The 17,757-nt window shown below is 47.5% G+C and overlaps 1 protein-coding gene across 1 annotated transcript in view; it reads right to left on the reverse strand.

Annotated features, from left to right (window-relative positions):
- Positions 1–16,645, reverse strand: part of LOC119387471 (neurotrimin) — a 162,378-nt gene extending 145,733 nt beyond the window's left edge. The window contains exon 1 of the mRNA XM_037654863.2: positions 15,186–16,645. Coding sequence (XP_037510791.1) covers positions 15,186–15,327 — 142 coding nt within the window. The 5' untranslated portion in view covers positions 15,328–16,645. The remainder of the gene's footprint in view (positions 1–15,185) is intronic.
- Between the last annotated feature and the right edge of the window lie 1,112 nt (positions 16,646–17,757).

Consider the following 17,757-nt stretch of genomic DNA (forward strand, 5'->3'; position numbering starts at 1 on the left):
AAATTGCGCTCGGCATATTGCCGCGGGCGCGCTTAAAATGCCAAGGTCGCACGTGCCTCCTCATCGAGAATGTTCACATCGCGATAACGCCCATTACCGCTATAGCACCTCCGCTGAAGCCGGCGGCGCCGCAGCGCACACGCATACGCAACGTGTATGCCCTTCGTTCATGGCTCTCCCCACATTGCCCGGCAGACACAGCAGGTACTACAAGCTCTTCGGTGTGCGCTCTATGCGGCCATTGTAAGCGCATACGACAAGAAATACAGTATCACGCCTCCCTCCTTCTCGGCCCCGTACCCTCTTGGTGACAAACTAGACGCCCAAAACAAAAGTATCAAGTCGCAAGGCTGCAAAGTGAGCGTGCACAAACTGACGCATGAGGAGGCAGTAAACAAATTACGGTTTCCCCTGACGGCGCGGCGCAATACACGCTTGTTTGTGCGTACGTATTACGCTGCCTCGCGCCGCGCACAAATGCGCGTCGTTCCCGCTAAGAGCCGTTTTCGCGATAACCTTATCTCGGCCGCTGCCGCTTGAGAGAGGCGCTATTAATTTGCCTCTTCGAAGGTAGCGGCCGACAGGTCGTCATTTCCGGAGCTGCGGCAGCAAGCAAGCCGGCGCCGCATTCGCGTACTCCACGGTTTCGTTTTTGTTTTTATTTAGCTATCGTTTAATTTTATATTGTTTTTGTTCTTCATTTTTGCACTCTAGGTCACCGGTGTTACTTCCGGTGTAAGTTTTCTTACTTTTGAGAAGCGCCAACACGACGAAAAATTGTGCATATTACCGTTCTTTCGACGGCTCCAGAGTACGACTATACATATACGAATGCCTCGAAGCGTTCTTCATTGTGGCCAGCTGCGTTTATTTACGTATATTTTCAAACTCTATACTAGAGAAACCTAGCTCTGTAATGCCAATTGTCGCGCTGTTTCCTGCCACCATTTCCGGGTACTGCTTGAATGAGAATTTAATGAATAGGAAATGTGAACCTGCTTATCTTCATCCTTGATCACGGCGTAAATTTTAGGGGCGAAGCTCCTTAAGGCGGCACCCGTTCGTCCCTCGTAGTCGTCGTCGTAGTAGTAGTAGCAGTAGTAGTAGTCGTAGTCCGTAACAAGTCTTACGCTTTGACCTCCAAGGTGGTGCCGGTGGGAGATTTTTCCTGTGCGTTGTTGAACAATAAAAAATTCGCAGCGTGCGCGTTAACTAAAAGCCGAATTCTTCTGCCTCTCATTCCCCATTAGCAGCCATTGGCATGTTCCAGTAGGAAACGTTAGTAGAAGTAGAAGTGTAAGTGTTAGCTAAAAGCCGACTTCTTCTGTCTCTCATTCCCAATAGCAGCCATTGTTTACCTCCAAGGTAGTGCCTGGTGAGATTTCTCCTGTGCGTGATTAAACAATAAAATTTTGTTCAAAACGCCGTTGATTGATGAAATAAACCAACGTAAGACGCAGATGTTTTCTAAAAGCAAAACGAAAGACGCCAGATGTTTTTCTAAAGCAATGGTTTTCTAAACAATGAAAATTCACATCATGTAAAATTAAAGTGAGCTGCAGCGTCATAACTCTATCGAACCTTTTGTTAAACGCGCCCGATTCTCGGTGATGATGTGGGCAGAATTCCGGAAGATTCTACCGATGAGCGTCGCCCACTCATCATTTACTCCGTGGAATGCTGTGATTTTTTTCTCGTTTCCTCTTGAGCGCGGTGTAGGAAATGGGGCATAAAAATCCTCGATTAAACGCGTTTTTTTTAGGTAACGAGTTGGAAGTGCTGTATGCGTGCTAGGTGCAGTTGTGGCTCCCCTTCAAAGGCAGTCGAAGTACCTGCGGCATTGCTGAGGTAATTTCCCATATATCGTCATGGTGACATTGATTACGTTGGGCGTGATCTCAATGTCACTCCCGCCCCTGTGCCGGGAAAGTCCTGGCTCTTCGAAGATGCGTACTTAGAGGTTCAGAATATTGAAGTTTGGACACACGTTCGTACTGTAGTACATCTTACCGAGAAAAAAATAAGCCGCATATCAACGTTTCCAATTTTGTGCCACGCAGCGCCGAAATGGACAGAGAACTAAATCGTGGTGTATAGACGATTTTAGGTAAAAAAACATGGGCGCCGCCACCTTGGGCTGTTAAACGAACGGTTTCTTACTTTTGTATATCGCGACGCGAATTAATAAGATCATGAAACTTTGAATGCCCCAACCCAACCGTTTTCATGCGTATCCGTCGACCGTGGTTCTGTTCGTTTGGTTGTTGAAGGCTACAACCCAATATGGCGGCATCGAATCGAAACCCATCCGTAAAATAGTATATAACTCTGGCTGATGCAGAAACAACAAAGCTAAACAGGCGCTATGATCACAACGCATTTTAACATTGTATAAAAAAACAAGTTTAAAGAACGCTGACATCTTCTTAAGAATAGGTGAGAGCCAAGGGAACGAATCGCAGTGTGCTATAGAGGTTGTATAAGGAGGAATAATGTGCCTCAAGAAGGTTGGCCAACGTTTCGATAGGTGGACATACATTTGTCAAAGGCGTCTTGTCATTATCAGTCGCTGACGTCACGCCACATGGTGTCGCTGTCGATGCCTTATAACAAAGAGCGTTAAGCGAAAAGTCAGAGAGGCGGAGAGGATTTATTGGATAGCAGCGATAGAAAAAAGTCACAGTTTCGTCGCAAGGGCGAAGCAATGAATGCGATAGCAAGAAACTAATGCTATACGAAGTGAGGCTCGCCAGTGGATACTCTCAGTTTGAACAGCGCTCCTGTCGCAAAGGCGGCCGGAGCAGCGAAGGAAACTAGCGTGCTTCAAGTGTCGAGCTGTGACACTTGATAGTACGCGCTCATCTTCTGTTTGTTCGTTTAGCGGCGTCCCTTGAGCTCGAGTGACTTTCGTACGCTCCGTAACATGAGCGCGGACATCACGGTGAAAGCGTGAAACATCCCTCTTCCCCTCACCACGAGAAAACCGCGCGAACAGACAGCGGAAGGGCAAGGTTCTCACTGCGCAAATGTAAGAAGAAGCGAGCGAGCTCGCCGACGACTTTTAAATGCGCCCGTCGCGCTCCTAGCGCCATCTCGCTGGTAATGAAGAAACGCTTATAAGCGCCTGCCGTCTCTGAGTGCGTCCAACGGTAAAGGGTGTGTATGTAACGCTCGCCGTTAGCTACGAGGAGGATCTGCGTTTCGTGGCGTAGTGGTTAGCGCCACTAGCTGCGGAGCAAGAGGTCCCTGGTTCAATTCCGCGCTTCGGAAGCATTTTTCTGAATTACTTTTCTTTGGGGCTTTTATATAAATATACATACTTATACATATACGGTGCATGACGGCGGCAACGGCGACGGCAAAATTCAGCCGAGACTGTCCATATAATTGCTATCGCAATAAAAACAAATCGGCTCCGAGTAACTACCGAAAGGGAAACGAAATAAGGAGGGAGACATTTTATGATAATGCAAGGGGAAGCACATTACTGTTTGAAGCGAAATCGGGTTGCCTTAGAACTCGTAGTTGTAAAGCGAGATTCAGTAAAGAGTAAGAAAAATGTGCATGCTGTGGGAAAGCTAAGGAAACGAGGGAGCATGTTCTGATTGAATGTGGAGATATCCACACAGGTGCATGTTTGGGCCCGAGCCTACGTGAAGCCTCGGGTTTTAGGGTCAACAATGGAAAGCTGAAGCCGTCCGCGATAGAAATAAGTAAGTGACGGTTAGAGTATTGGTGGCAGAAAAGTAGAGAGAAAGAACAAAATAAATAGTGGGGAAATATGGTCATTCTGCCGTAAGGGGCTGACAGCTGGGATGGGAATTTGTTTTTGTTTTGTTTTTTTATACTAATATCGATTTAATCGAAGTAGACAAGGCATTAGCCGAACTTAAATATGGGTGTTTGTTATTTCTTTCTTTTTCTTTTTGTCGAGCCTCGTGGCCCACTTGCCACCGTCCCGTTATAAAGCGGACGCTCATAGCATCCATCCATCCATTCAACAAGTACCGACAGCGACAGGGACAGCATTTGCCGACAGCGATATCGCGTGACGTGACGTCAACTACTAAAGTTTTCAAAACTAGTACTCCAAAGATGACAAGGTGCCTTTGTCAAGGATAGGTCCACCTATCGAAGCGTCGACCAGACTGACTCAGGTAAATTACTCCTATTTATTATATAACCTCTATAGCACTAAGCAGAATACATAGCGCAGAAACAAACACAGAACAAGAAGACAACGGGACGAGCGCTCGTCCCGTTGTCTTCTTATTCCGTGTTCGTTTCTGCGCTAATTATTCTGCTTAGCGATGACCAATCAACATGCCCGAATCCTATCCCCTCTGCATAGCACTCTTCCTAAGATGTCATAGTTTCGCGTAGCGAACAGGAAGCGTCGTACGGAAGGTGTCACAGGTGAGCGTCGTACATGAGTAAGGAATATAAAAGATAAAAGGGAGGTTCTCTACCAATTGTCCCATCGTCGTTTTGTAATGCATCCCGCGAGGTGACACACGTGAGTGGAGCGCGGTGGAACGATTTGTCAAGCGCGAATGGCAAGGTCCCGTGGTCTAGCTAGCCAGCCACAGGCTCGCTGTCGACAAGTGCTGTTTCCTGTACCATGCGAGCCAACAGTTTCTCCTTTCTTTTTTTTTCCAAACGCACGAAACGTCGGGCCGCTCCACCCAGTGGTCGTTAAGCGAGAAGGAAAAGCAGCCCAGCGTCGCGGCCCGTTTCACGCGTGAGTGCGGCCGCGATAACGACCTCCGAAAAACGTGAGCGCAGCCGGCTGGCTGGTTGGTCGGCGTGGTGTCCAGCTGTACGAGCGTGTCCAGTGTGTCCACGCCGGGCGGACTCTCGCGGGTCGCGAGAAAATGCGTCGACCCGGCATTTTCGTGTCACCGCCGTTGCCAGACATGCGCGAGCGCTTGCACGAGACGAGGCGAGCCCGGCGGCTTCTCAAACTTTGCCGACAAGATACAACTCGCGGTCGTGCTACCGCATTATCCATTAGCTCCTACGCGTGGAATTTTATGTCAATATTGCTAGAGGAAAATGGCATTGCGGTGCTCGGACGCCACAGGATCGATGGATAATACACGAGTTTGTCTTATTTTGGTATACTGCTTAAAACATTCTTGTAGCTTTACTTACTACGAGACCCGCTGCGGTGGTCTCGTGGTTATGCTGCTCTACTGCAGACCCGAAGGTCGCGGTATCGAATCCTGGCTGCGGCGGCCTCATTTCGATGAAGGCGAAAATACTTGAGGCCCGTGTATTTAGATTTAGGTCCACGTTAATGAACAGCAGGTGGTCAAAATTTCCGGAGCCTAGCACTAGCCCCTCATAATCATGTCGTGGTTCTGGGGCGTAAAGCACGACATGATTATTATACTGCGATAACAATCACGGTAGCTTAATGGCCCAAGTGTTGAGCTGCTAGGCTTGAGGACGCGACTTCTTATCCCAGGTAAACCCCCAACGTATTTCGTTAGCAAAGTGCGTGAGCATTTCGGTAGTTCATAAGGGCACTCCTGGCCTGCATATTGTCACGTAGTCTTGCGACTAGTGCGGTAGGAACCCGAAAACAGTCTGGGAGGCAACCACTTTATTGGTGAAACATGTGCCCGAATTCCTCGGCTGTAACGTCGACAGGCGCGGCTGTTGGTAGGCGTAACGAATACTGCACCTCGGTGCTGCGCGTTCTTTTAAAACAAGGCGTAGATCACGTGTGACGTTTCTTATCAGTACGTCAAGTGATACACAAAAAGAAAGCAGTAACATCGTTAAACTCCGACACGCTGCGCGCATAGTTCTACGCGTGCAACGAAAGGAACGGATGCAACAAATGATAAAGATAGCGCGCCTGCAGTGACCAACTGCATAGCTCACGTGGCAATATCGCTGGCACGCTGCTGCAAATAGCGTTTTGTTCTGGCCCTGTTCATGCACATGTCAGTTTTGATTTCTTCGCCAACAAAGATACGGGAGCTAGGGAACTAACCGAAGCGTTTAACGTTGAGAAGACTCTCTAGTTTTGCCTTTAAATCGAGTGCCTTATTATACCGCGTATTTTCACTTTTGTAACATGTCTATATATATTTGTGCCGTGTTGTGCCGTCGTTTCTTGTTTCTTGTGGCACTTTTCCGTCGACTGCGTCGCCAATCTATTGTCTACAATTTCCACACTTCTAAACGAGCTGCCTCCAGCGGCGCAACGCAAAACACTGCATTCCCTCGCTTGCTCCGTTTGCGATTTAAGCGTGCATCAGCACTGTTTGCATGCCGTTTCTGTGCACTTCAAATACTACAGGCCGGAGCAAGACGTAAGTATGCGCACGTATGGAGAATCACGCGATGCTTCCGTTTCCTTGCCTCCTGTGTATATATAGATATAGTTTGCCCGCGCGTAGCACATTTATCGAGTTACCGCCGCTCCGTTCTCGCGGAACAAGAGCGAACAACGGCGACTGTTAATTGCGCATAGAAAAGAAAGAAAGAAAAAGAAACAGAGTGGATGCGACAAACAAAGTGGTTCCTTCTCAAGCTAATTTTCCGAGAACGAAAGCTGTCCTCCCCTTTTCCTTCAGCGAGTGTCAAATGCGCGTCGCGATTTGCTATACACGCATCTGGCGCAATGAAGGCCCTCTTGTTTCGTTCGCTTTAACTCTTTCAAAGGGAAGGGAGGGGGCCGCACATAGCCGCTGGCGTGTTTTATAAGACGTGGCACGTGTTTGCTTATTCAGCGCGACGACGACGAAGCGTGGGGCGTCGACGCGGCTGGTTTCTCCCGCTTAATTATACAACGCCTCTCGCGGGCACCTTTTCAAAGTTCGTTTAAAGAGAAAGCATCGTTTCTTTCTTGCAACCGGAGGCAATTAACAATTATTTTCCGCCTCCGGTGCTCCCGTAACCCCACAACCCTTCCCTCTCTCTCTCTCTCTGTCTCTCTCTCTCTCTCTCTCTCTCTCTCCTGTTTTTCACTGCCTTAAAGCGGCCATCTCGGCTTTCTTCGCTCCTGTCACTACGTATGGATGGTTCTGTCTTATTGTGACGATATTCTCTGTTTTGTAACATAAGTTTGGTTAAGTACAGACAAAAAAAAAAAAAGCAACGAAACCGTCGGATAAACAATTACCCCGTTCCTTTATTCAGCGCTGACGATAAGAGCGGGAAAGAGCTCCGTGGGTCAGCGGAGAAAAAGAGAAAGAGATTATCCTTACATCGCGAGAGCAGCGAAGGCGGGAAGGAGGCCAGCGCGGCGCCGGAGAAGCGTCCACGCTTCAGGTTGTCACGAAAACGCCTCCGGGACATAATTAGGGGAATAACAGAACCCGTGGTTCTCCGGGACATGTACCCCCCCCCCCCCCCATTGCCCCTTCCCTTTCCTCCTTTCCTTCGCTGCTTGCCATTCGCCCTCGTTTTGGTTATGAAAAAAAAGAAAGCAAGAAAACTTACGCACTCGCTTCCGCAACCTCCCTGTAGTATGCTGCGCCAAGGCGAATAAAAGGGTAACTGGAAACATCCAGCCCATCTTATAAGCTGATTCGTGCTTCTCGTTTACGCTTTGTGTCGTTATTTGAGTGTCCCCTTATAACTTACTGACTGTCATCAGGTTCATACACGTGCAATAGGCGTGTTCGTGCATCGTTGTTTTTTTAATCAAGCGCGTGCAGCGCGGTCCGTGACGTTGTTTCGACTCTTGTTACAGGTAGGGTGGCTAGAAGCCACCCTATTGCAGGTACGCAAGCTGCACACTTGCATCTATAGCGTAGAGCGTGAACTGCTGGGCTAGTTGGCGAGACACATGCACAGTTGTTGTCTAGGTTCTTGCACATGCGCGGTTGTTGTCTATGGAATAATTTAATTCCTATCTAACTCAGTTGCAAGTTGAGCGTCTTTCCTGTCTGTACTCGCTTTCGTCGATGTAGTTTCATCGTCAAGTTTTCGCTCTTCAAAACCACACTTTCCTATATACCTTTCTCATATGCAGAGGTAAAATCACGTTCCTTCTCGTCGCAATGGTACCACCTAGCGCGGCGTTCGTACTCTAGAAGTTTCATTGCTGAGTGCGTCCACCGCATTGGTAGAGTGATTACAGTGCTTGGCTGCTGACCCGAAAGACGCGGGTTCGATTCCGGCCGCGGCGGTCGCAAGTGCCTCTAGTGCGACGCTCGCACTAGAGGTCCGTGTACGTACTACAGCTTTAACGTGCGTTGCCCTTAAAGAACCCCAGCTGGTCGAAGTTATACGGAGCCCTCCAATGCTGTGTCACTCATAAGCCTGAGTTGCCTTAGGAACCAAACCATTTCAATCGCACATCTTTGCGCCGCTATTCTGAACGGATAAAGGAGTGCGAGAAGCCTCAGCTGTATAAACATCCAAGTATATAGCGTTCTTTGTTTCTTTTCACTGAAACTGGCTACAGTCCGCTGTAATAGCACTCGATAAGCCTCCTTCCCAATCTGCCCCTAGTCCCTCTTTCACAAGCCGACACGCGACGCCATTTTGTATCATTCTTCGTCTCTCGCTGTTGCGACTGTCCCACCAGTGTCTCCCTGCCAACGCTTGTTCGGCCACCGCCGTTTCCGAAACAAGGGAAAGGTGTGCTCGGCACCGGACAAACCCTGTGGAAGAAAGATGGCGGCGACCGAGCGAGGTGGCCCATTCTTGTTGGGGAATCTAGGAGCCAGTGAGGCAAGGCCAAGGATACAAAAAAAGGCCCGAAAGAAGCTCATTTGAGAGAAAAAAAGTGTACGCGGTCGTGGAATTGAATTAGCGAACAGCTTTTTTTTTCTTCTTCTACTTCGTATTCTTTTTGCGGTGTGTCGCTAAAGAAGAGAATCAGCGCCCTCTGTTAAGAGAAGGTCCAGCCATTTGTCAGGCGCTGCAGGCTGCCTAAGCTTTCCTTTCTCCCGCCCAACCCCTCTCTCATCCTTTCTTTTTTTCTTTTTTTCGTTCAACGCACACCTTTCTTTCCTGCCCACCCGTCTGGTACCGGACAAATTAGCGCCAGATCTGCTCTCTCGGGTGAACGCTGCGTAAGAAACAGGGGCAGAAAAGAGAATTGGAACACAAAGGGTAAAACTGAATAATCATTGCTTTCGTCTCGTGCGCGGGGGTGCGGCGTTACGCGCATGCGCGCTGACTTCTTCTTGGGGAGACGCGGGTCTTGCGCAGCCGAGAAGACGGTGTAAGATGCGACTAAACATAGATTCCTTGACAGACAGTGAAGTCAAGATGAAAAGAAAAAAAAAAGAAACTTGCTGAAGTTGCGCGCTAAATGCGTAGGAACGAATTAACCGAAACAATGGGAGCCGTATACAAAATGTAACAAGTAGGCAGATAGAAGAAGGAATGCGAATGCGTTGAGTAACAAGTCTGCGAGAAAGAGATAAAGGCTGACAGCGATGAATTTATTTAAAAAATCGAAAATGCATGTTTTTAACGATATGTCAAAGGGTAAAAAAAAGATTTTGTGGGATTTAGTGAGTAACGTGCGAATTCGGCCATTGAAAAGGGACCGCTAATTGAGCGGGCGAAAATTACTCTCGACAAATTCGCAAATTTGAACACAAGTTTAAAGGGTAGAAGATACCGCACATCAATGAGAGGCGCATTGCTTAATCAGTCGCTACTGCTCGAGTGGAAGATGGCGTAATTTAATATATATTAATAAACTGATGAGCAAGAAAAGCGAGTTTCAAAGTCAACTCCTTCTCCGAACTAAATGAAACTTCAGGACTAGAAGTTTTATTAACCAACGCAGAAGACAGCCGTGCGTTTCGAAGTGTATCGAAAAATTAAATTTTGTGATTTTGCGGGCCAAAGCCATGCAACGATTACGCTGCACGCCGTACTGTGGGAGACTTCGGATTAATTTTGACCACCCGGGTTTCTTCGCCATGCACGTAAATCAAAGTACATGGTTGTTTTTCTTTTCTATTTCCTTTTCTTGTTTCTTTTTTTTTCTTTTCGCTTTATAGAAATGCGGCCTGGAATCGATCCCGCGTCCCTGAGGCTAGCAACGCCGCGCCTCAGTTGCTAAACTACAACGACGGATCGAAATACCCTTAAGTATACAAACGTTCTGTTCATTAAATGTTTGAAGTAATTTGATTTATCTTAGTAATAGATAACTGCGACAGCATTGAAAACCAAGAACGCGCGTCGGTAAACGTTGGTCCGCTGTTTTCGTCATCCTTTCCACGAACAGTGTTTCCCCGGCTACATATCTATAATCTACTATCGCGCCCTAAGCGACCGCGATCATCGGGCGTTTTCCAAGCAACCACTCCAAACCGCCGGCAGCATCTTAAACAGTTCTTCTTTCTTACCACGCTTCTTAAAACTTTCACCGGAGCACTCTAGCAAAGCCAAGTAAACGTAAAATTTAAAGTAAAATAACAAAACATGGCGAAGTGCGACGACGTCCGGGCTAAATTAACCAAAAAAGGGTTTCGCGCAATACAGGGCAAGCAAGAAAAATGGCCGAACACGTGAGACTAGGATTAGGACTGCAGAGCGAAATAAACGAAAAACGGGACATCAACCGACCGCAAAAGAAACACGAGATAGACAGAGAGAGAGAGGAAAAAAAAGGGGGGAGCATCGAATGCCAGTGAGTCTGTCTTTTAAGCGGCAAAAAGAAAAGAGAAAAAGAGAAAGTCAGGGAGGAAGTTTGGGAAGGGTGCAGGCGTCTTTAATCACAAGCTCCGCGGCCCCACAACTCATTTGCGTTGGGATGGCGATCCTTCTGGGCACAAGACTCTGGCTCCCGCAGTAGGTTGAAACAGGGGCGCGAAAGAAAGTGCACCGAAGCCAACACGAGACAAGAGAGACAAGGGGCTGAAAAGGAAATGGACGCGGATGCTCACGCAAATGAGGAGAGCTGGCTGCTCTACTTGGGAGGCGGGTGGAAGGGGGTGTCGACGTCAGGGCGTGGAGAAGAATGGATAATAAAAGCGGCAATGGGAGAGGGGACGCGGAACGGGAAAGGGGCAGTGTAAAGGGTGCCCTTTCGAATAATAGCCGAAAAGTGCCGGGTGGAGAACACGTGAGAAAGAAAAATAGAAAACAATGAAAAAGCCCGTAGCATAGTCAGTTTCATTAAGTGAGTTTTCGTGTATTTTTGGGAGAGAAACGAGACTGGCTTTTTTTTTTCCATTCCTCGACATTTCTTTCACTTCACCGCAGTGTTTTGTTTACCCCAGCTTCCACCGAGATATTTGTTCAAAATTATACGCTCTTATATTTTACCGCATCATTATATGCCTTTTTGTTGTTGTCGTTTTTTTCTCTCTCGCTTTCTTCCTCTCCCTGATCGCACTCAACCGCCCGAAATGAGAAGAGTGCACTGTCGCTTTCGCTCTTCATAACTCTACTGTAGTGTAGGACTTGTTTTACACTCCTGATCATATCGTCAGTGATCCGTATACGCTGCATGTCTGTGTCTGTTTTATCAGTCCATCTATCTGTACGTCTTTCTACAACTGTTCTATCTATCTATCTATCTATCTATCTATCTATCTATCTATCTATCTATCTATCTATCTATCTATCTATCTATCTATCTATCTATCTATCTATCTATCTATCTATCTATCTATCTATCTATCTATCTATCTATCTATCTATCTATCTATCTATCTATCTAATCTAATCTAATCTAATCTAATCTAATCTAATCTAATCTAATGTGGCAGCAAGCTACTAGCATGAGCATGCAGCGCAGCACTTTTTCCATAGTTTTTTCATGGCCCCTGCATCTCCGTTTGCTCTCCTTTACTTCAAAAGCCCTCCTGCCCTCCTCGTATCTACCTACATGCTTCGTGACATTATCAACTTATTATTTTCGTTTCGCCTTCTCGATTTCTTTCTTCCTTTCTTTCTTTCCTTCCTTCTTTCTTTCCTCTCTCTCTCTATTATCTCTCCTCAGTGTCTGTGTTTCGTGTTCGACCGAGTTCCGGTTGAGATAAGCTTGGCAGGGCCAAGGTTGGGCGTGGCCACGGACACACAAGAAACACACAGGGGGTGTGCGCGTACAGAGAAGCGCCGAAGGGGGAGGGGGTTGGCTGTGCTAGCAAACAACGCGTCGCAAACACGCACAATACACTCTCGTTTGATTACTCTCATTTATTCGTCCTCTTCGCGATTCTCGCTTCGTGGGACACTGTCGTTGTCAAACACTCCGGCAGGTATCTTGTCAGGATGGTCTGCGAGCTGCCTGTTTATTTTCTTTCTTTTCACGCGATGTTAGCCACGACGCGAGTGGACGCTACAACATCCTCGCCGTGTTGTCTGTTGTCTTTTTTTTTTGTTCTTTTATAGTTTGTTGGCGGTCTTTATGGGAAGTCACGCGAATCGTTCTCTTTTAGCGCTAAAAATAGCGCGAGTACAAAATTTGCGCTTTTGGTGACGCCTTCCAGCCGCTTATGGGGCATGCGTTTTCGATGGGTGCGGTGTTCAGGTTTTACTGTAACACACTGTAGCCTACGTTCAGATAAATGTTGTTTCACGTATACCTGAGAGACTGCTTCCACGCCATGTCCTGGACCTTTGTTTTCTTTCATATACTTCTTGATTATGCGAGTCACAGAGACGCTTTATTTTAGTGTAAGATACATCGCTTGAGGGGAATAGGTGATATGAGTTAGGCTTATTGAGCATTACGTGCACTTGTAGTCGCAGTTTGGTATTTAATAATAACTGCCAGGGTTTAACGTCCCAAAACCACGATATGGTTATGAGGGACGCCGTTGTGGAGAGCTCGGAAATGTCGACCAGCTGGGTTTCTTTAACGTGCACCTAAATCAAAGTACACAGGCCTATAGCATTTTGCCTTCATCCAAATGCGGCCACCGCGGCCGGGATTCGTTCCCGCGACCTTCGGATCAGCATTTGAGCACCATGACCACTAGAGCCCCGCGTAGGGAGCACTTGGGTATTTAGAAGGCATAAACGCGTTAAAGTGCCCTACTTTCCTGTAGCATAGAGCATTCACTATTGCTATTTCAAATTGCAGTCGTTGAATTACTTGGAATGAAAGATATCAATATATTCAATTTATTCAATGTTCATACTTCGTAGTGAAACCTATTGCATCCATTTCATCTAAACCGCACTTACTGTGCTCGTCTAAAGTTTAAACCGTCGGACTATCCGATGTGTACCACGTGTGATACTCGGGATCACTGGAAACACGTCCTGTGTGGTAGTTCCCGTTGTGACGCAGAGTAACAGGTTCTGAAGGCAGCACCACATTTGCAACGCGGCTTGAGCTTGGCGCTGCGGCACCTCCTTAGTCCCGTGCGATACGCAATATGTAAGCGCTGTTTCTGTTTTTAAGGACTACACACCTGAACGAAACGTTATGAATTACTCTTTTGTGATAATGTATATATACGTGCGTGTGTGACTGTACGTATTATATGTGTGTATATGTGATCATTGTATATACCTGAGTCTTCACCCGACACCTGGAGTAACAACCCAGGCGATAAACAAGGCTAACATCTTCGGGGTTAACATCCAAAACATCTTTCTATCTAGTTTTCACAGATTGACGTGCAGGTTAGCTAATGCGTCCAACGTTGTACCTACTTCTTTTATACAAATTTGGAATGTAAAACGTGCGCTAAGCACGTGACTAGGTTTTCTTTTCTTTCTTTTTTTTTGTCGGCATCAGGCCCCATACTCACAAATTTTCACTTAGATTAGATCGTTTCTTTTATTCTTTGGTGCTCAGTTACCTACCAACCACGATTCTAGGAGCACGATAACGAGAAGGTAGGCGTTGTGATTACTAGACCTGGATAGCACTTTCATAACCAAGAAAGTTTCTTTAATACTGGTCCACATTTTGTGCCTGTAGTAGTACATACATAAGCGAACATGTTTATTCGAAACAAGCAACTTAACCAGCGACTGAAGTTACCGCTTCTTTCAGAACGGTGCCCTACTTGAACACATTCAGTTATTGTGCTCACCTTTTCTATGCAGAAAGATATTCAAGCATGGCATGTTCTGATGGAATATGTAATTAAGGGCGGCGAAAGCGAACGCGTTCAAACCTGAATCCCCACGACCTTCTCCTTTATCGTCGCTTTATTCATCGTATCCACATACGTTGGAGTACACACGGTGATTATTTCAGATCGCTGTTGGCAAGACCTCGTAAATACGAAGGCGCCCTGCGGAGCCTTATCTATAGCTATTATGCGTGCACATACAGGCCGCAGTATGTTTTAGAAAATGAGAACGATGATCAGACGGGTTAGTGCTGTGTCGTTTCTTTTTCTTTTACTATAAAAGATAATAGTATTGACAGTTTCGCTGCACAAACGCTGTCTTCTCCGACGACGAACCACGTAGACCAGAGCTAGTTACGCGCCCATCGATCTTGTTAGAAACAAGCTGTTATTAGATTGTTCGGAATGTTTCGTAAAGCGGGTCCCATTTCAGAATGCAGCAACTGCTGCTATCGAACTTAAATAAGCTAAACGAAACTCTTTTAAAAGGATTTCTTCGCGAATATTGCGACTGAGTTTCGTTTTCGTTTCTGTGTTATCGTTAGTATAGTTGTTGTGTTTGTTTGTTTTCCATATCTGTAATTTTGGGATAGCTGGCCACGTAGATGTGGCTAAATTTTTTAGTATTTGATAAAGAATAACAAAGGCACGAACAAATATAAGAAAAAATGTCAGAAACAATTACAGCAAGTGCATTTAGTTTTCTACATTGTTGCTGTACATGAATTCGTTTTCTGTCTTCAGGGCGTGGTGTAAGACAACGCCAGCAGAGGATGAGCGAAATTAGCAGAAAGAATAAGGATCGTTTTACACTAACAATTGAAAGTTTGGTAGGAAATTTCAGGGGCCCGCTTTTCCAGGAACACACATCCTACACGTGCAAACCAGCATCTGCACAAAGTTTTCCATTAAGACACTGGCTTTTGAGGCTACGGAATATCCACCGGCCGACTACCCGTTTAAACGAGTTCACATTTTCAGGGGTTTTACGCGCAATTAGGCGCGCTCGCGTTAGCTTCTCCTTTTGACATTAGCGTTTCTTTAGAGCCCGACTGAACCGACTTCTTCGTGCGTTCTCTTGACTCGGGTATTCCGCGAATGGAACTTTTCGCAGCTAGTAATGCATTTAATGAAGCGATGCGAGAGCAGGCTTACCGTAGACGAAATGCGAAGCGGCTGCAATCCAGAGTGCGCCGAGAAGCCAACTTTCCCGGGGAGCGTCACACCGGCCGCGACGGAGGGCCGACGCCCCGTGGCACCGCTGGGCTGTCATCGTTCTCCGCGTGCTGTCAGACATCGCGTTCGCTCAGTTTCATCTGTATGAGCTCTGTAGAACTCAGTGGAATGTTTCACTTGATGCTTTTGGTTGTGAGCGAGTCGGCGTGCCGCTTGGTCACCATCGCAATGCGCCAAATTGACCTGAGTCAACGTACTTGAAGGTCACGTTTCCTGCAAGCTGATACGTGTTTCAAAAACGGCGTAGCGTTGCAGTCTTTCTTGATTCAGTCCATGTTCGCAGTCGTGGACAAGTGGGTCGTCTTAGTGTTTCTCCTGTGTTCGATCGCCCTGTGCTCTAGTGAGGAACACAGACACAGAAACATCCAAATAAGCCGAAACTTCTTAACGGGTCAGAATTGTCCTTTGCCCATATCAGGGAGCTAAATGTTAGCCTTACACCGATGCCGAACGCAGCTGAAGACAGGATCAGTGATCATGTGCAGACTACATAGTTTGCTTATAAGGTAGAGCATGTAAGCACCCCTTTGGTCTCGATATTCAGCTACCTGTCCTTCCCGAGGCTTTAATGTCCTCAGAGGAAATATGCCACACCCTGATCAGGCTTAGATAAACACCCTCGTTCAACGCACCTCGCTTTTTCTCAGCTGTAAGGAGCGTGTTTGAACAAACGGAGCAGTTTCAGGTGTTTTTGAACGGGCGGCTCTTCGTTCACGTGGTTTCCTTATGGAGTAGCCATGGATTGTTCCATTGATTCCGCTATGGAACCACCTTTCGTTTCTACGTCCGAGCGAGGTGTTCGACTTACCAGGCCAACGAAGCGACCAGTTAGTGGGTTTCGACTTCTTTCCGCGCCACTCTCAGCACTTTCAACCAACTTGTTCGTCGCGCGTTAGCCAAGCGTCCGTCCCTTCACGAAAGCTAAAGCCTCGAGAAGTAGGTCGTGCGTTGCAAAACGGCACTACGCGTACACAACGCGGTAGGAAAATTGTCTACGGCAAGAGAGGAAGGTCGGTTTCCGTGTTTGCCAACGTTGGTAGTCAACTGTCAGAACGTTTCCCCGAAGACACTCGCAACAATGCACAGTGAATGAGACAGTGTCAGAAGCTCCGTGAGTTTCCTTCTGTCAATACGACACCAAACGAATCTGCCTCCGGAGAACACGTGCTCCAGAGTCAGAAGTGGGGAAGCCAACAAGTTGTCGTGCCGTCAAATCTCCCGTGGGGGGCGTGCCTCCGACACAGTCGGTGCTCAGGTTAGGAGACCAGTCACGCGGGGCGCTTGAGTGAGCCCGAGTCTAGCCGCACCACTCAGTCAGACGTAAGCAGGTTCGGCACAGAAGAGAGCACGTGCGTCGACGTCCGGCGCTCACGCGGCGTATCGGTCAGCGACGCGCGTCGACTAGCGCTGGCATCGTTGGCGGTGGAGCAACGACAGCGAACGTCCCGGTACGGGACTCCGGGAGGCGCGGGGGTGAAGAAGAGGGAGAAGAGGCGCGCGCACAAACGGCGGGCCAGTGGGCGAGAGGTTCCCAACGGCGCACACAAAACTCCCGCCGGAGAGAGCAGCGCTCCGCTCGAGCGCCGGGGCTCGCTCCAAACGAGATTCTCGTTTCGGCTTTCCAGGGGCTCGGACATTTATTAGATTGTGGGAGGGGCGAACCGAGGAAACGATCGGAGCGCCACCGACGCCACGCGTCGCGTCCCGGCCTCCCCCTCACTTTCTTACTCCTTCACCTCCTCGTTGCCTGCGCTCTCCCTCTTTCATCCCCCCCCCCCCCTCCACCTACGCTCACTCCCCATCTTCCCCATTCTCCTCTATCAGACACATCCCCTTTTTTTCTTCGCTTTCCTGTGAGCTACGTCTTTCCGTTTATTTTGTATTTTATATATCAATTGATGAATTTGTTCGACAACTGCTCGTTCTGCTTACCCTCTCCACATCGAAGTGTTTTTTTTCTACGCCAGGGCCTTTGTTAAACCGCTGAACTGACATTTCTGCTCCGCGCGGTCAGGATGCGTTTCCTTTCCAAGAGATCGTTGTCTCCTAGGTGCCTCGTTCTCGGGAAAAAAAATGAAAAGAATGCACTTTGCGCAGCCGCCCACCAACACACGCACTCGATCGCGGTCCGACTGTACCAGGGTTGTGATAATAAGTCGCACTTTTTGCACCGTACTAAGCGTTTGCACGACGAGAAAACGTCAAAGCAATCTCGTGCTTTATTTAGCAACACCCGGCAAATATCACCAAGCATCACAAACTATTGCGAATACGCCACGGAGCTTCCATATAAAAATCATGGCGGACTCTAGAGGTAAATTACCACAATTCGTTTATTCGCGTCAAATGGCTGTGTGAAGTAGTTTTCATCCCTTTCGGTGTACGAAGAGGACAAACTTAATGTGGAGCACCAGTGATGGGCATAACATCTTAATAAAATCGGAAGTAACAATAAACACAAAGCAAAATGCGCTTGTAAAAGACACCACCG

The sequence above is a fragment of the Rhipicephalus sanguineus genome, chromosome 3 (assembly GCF_013339695.2).
Source record: "Rhipicephalus sanguineus isolate Rsan-2018 chromosome 3, BIME_Rsan_1.4, whole genome shotgun sequence".
Lineage (NCBI taxonomy): Eukaryota > Metazoa > Arthropoda > Arachnida > Ixodida > Ixodidae > Rhipicephalus > Rhipicephalus sanguineus.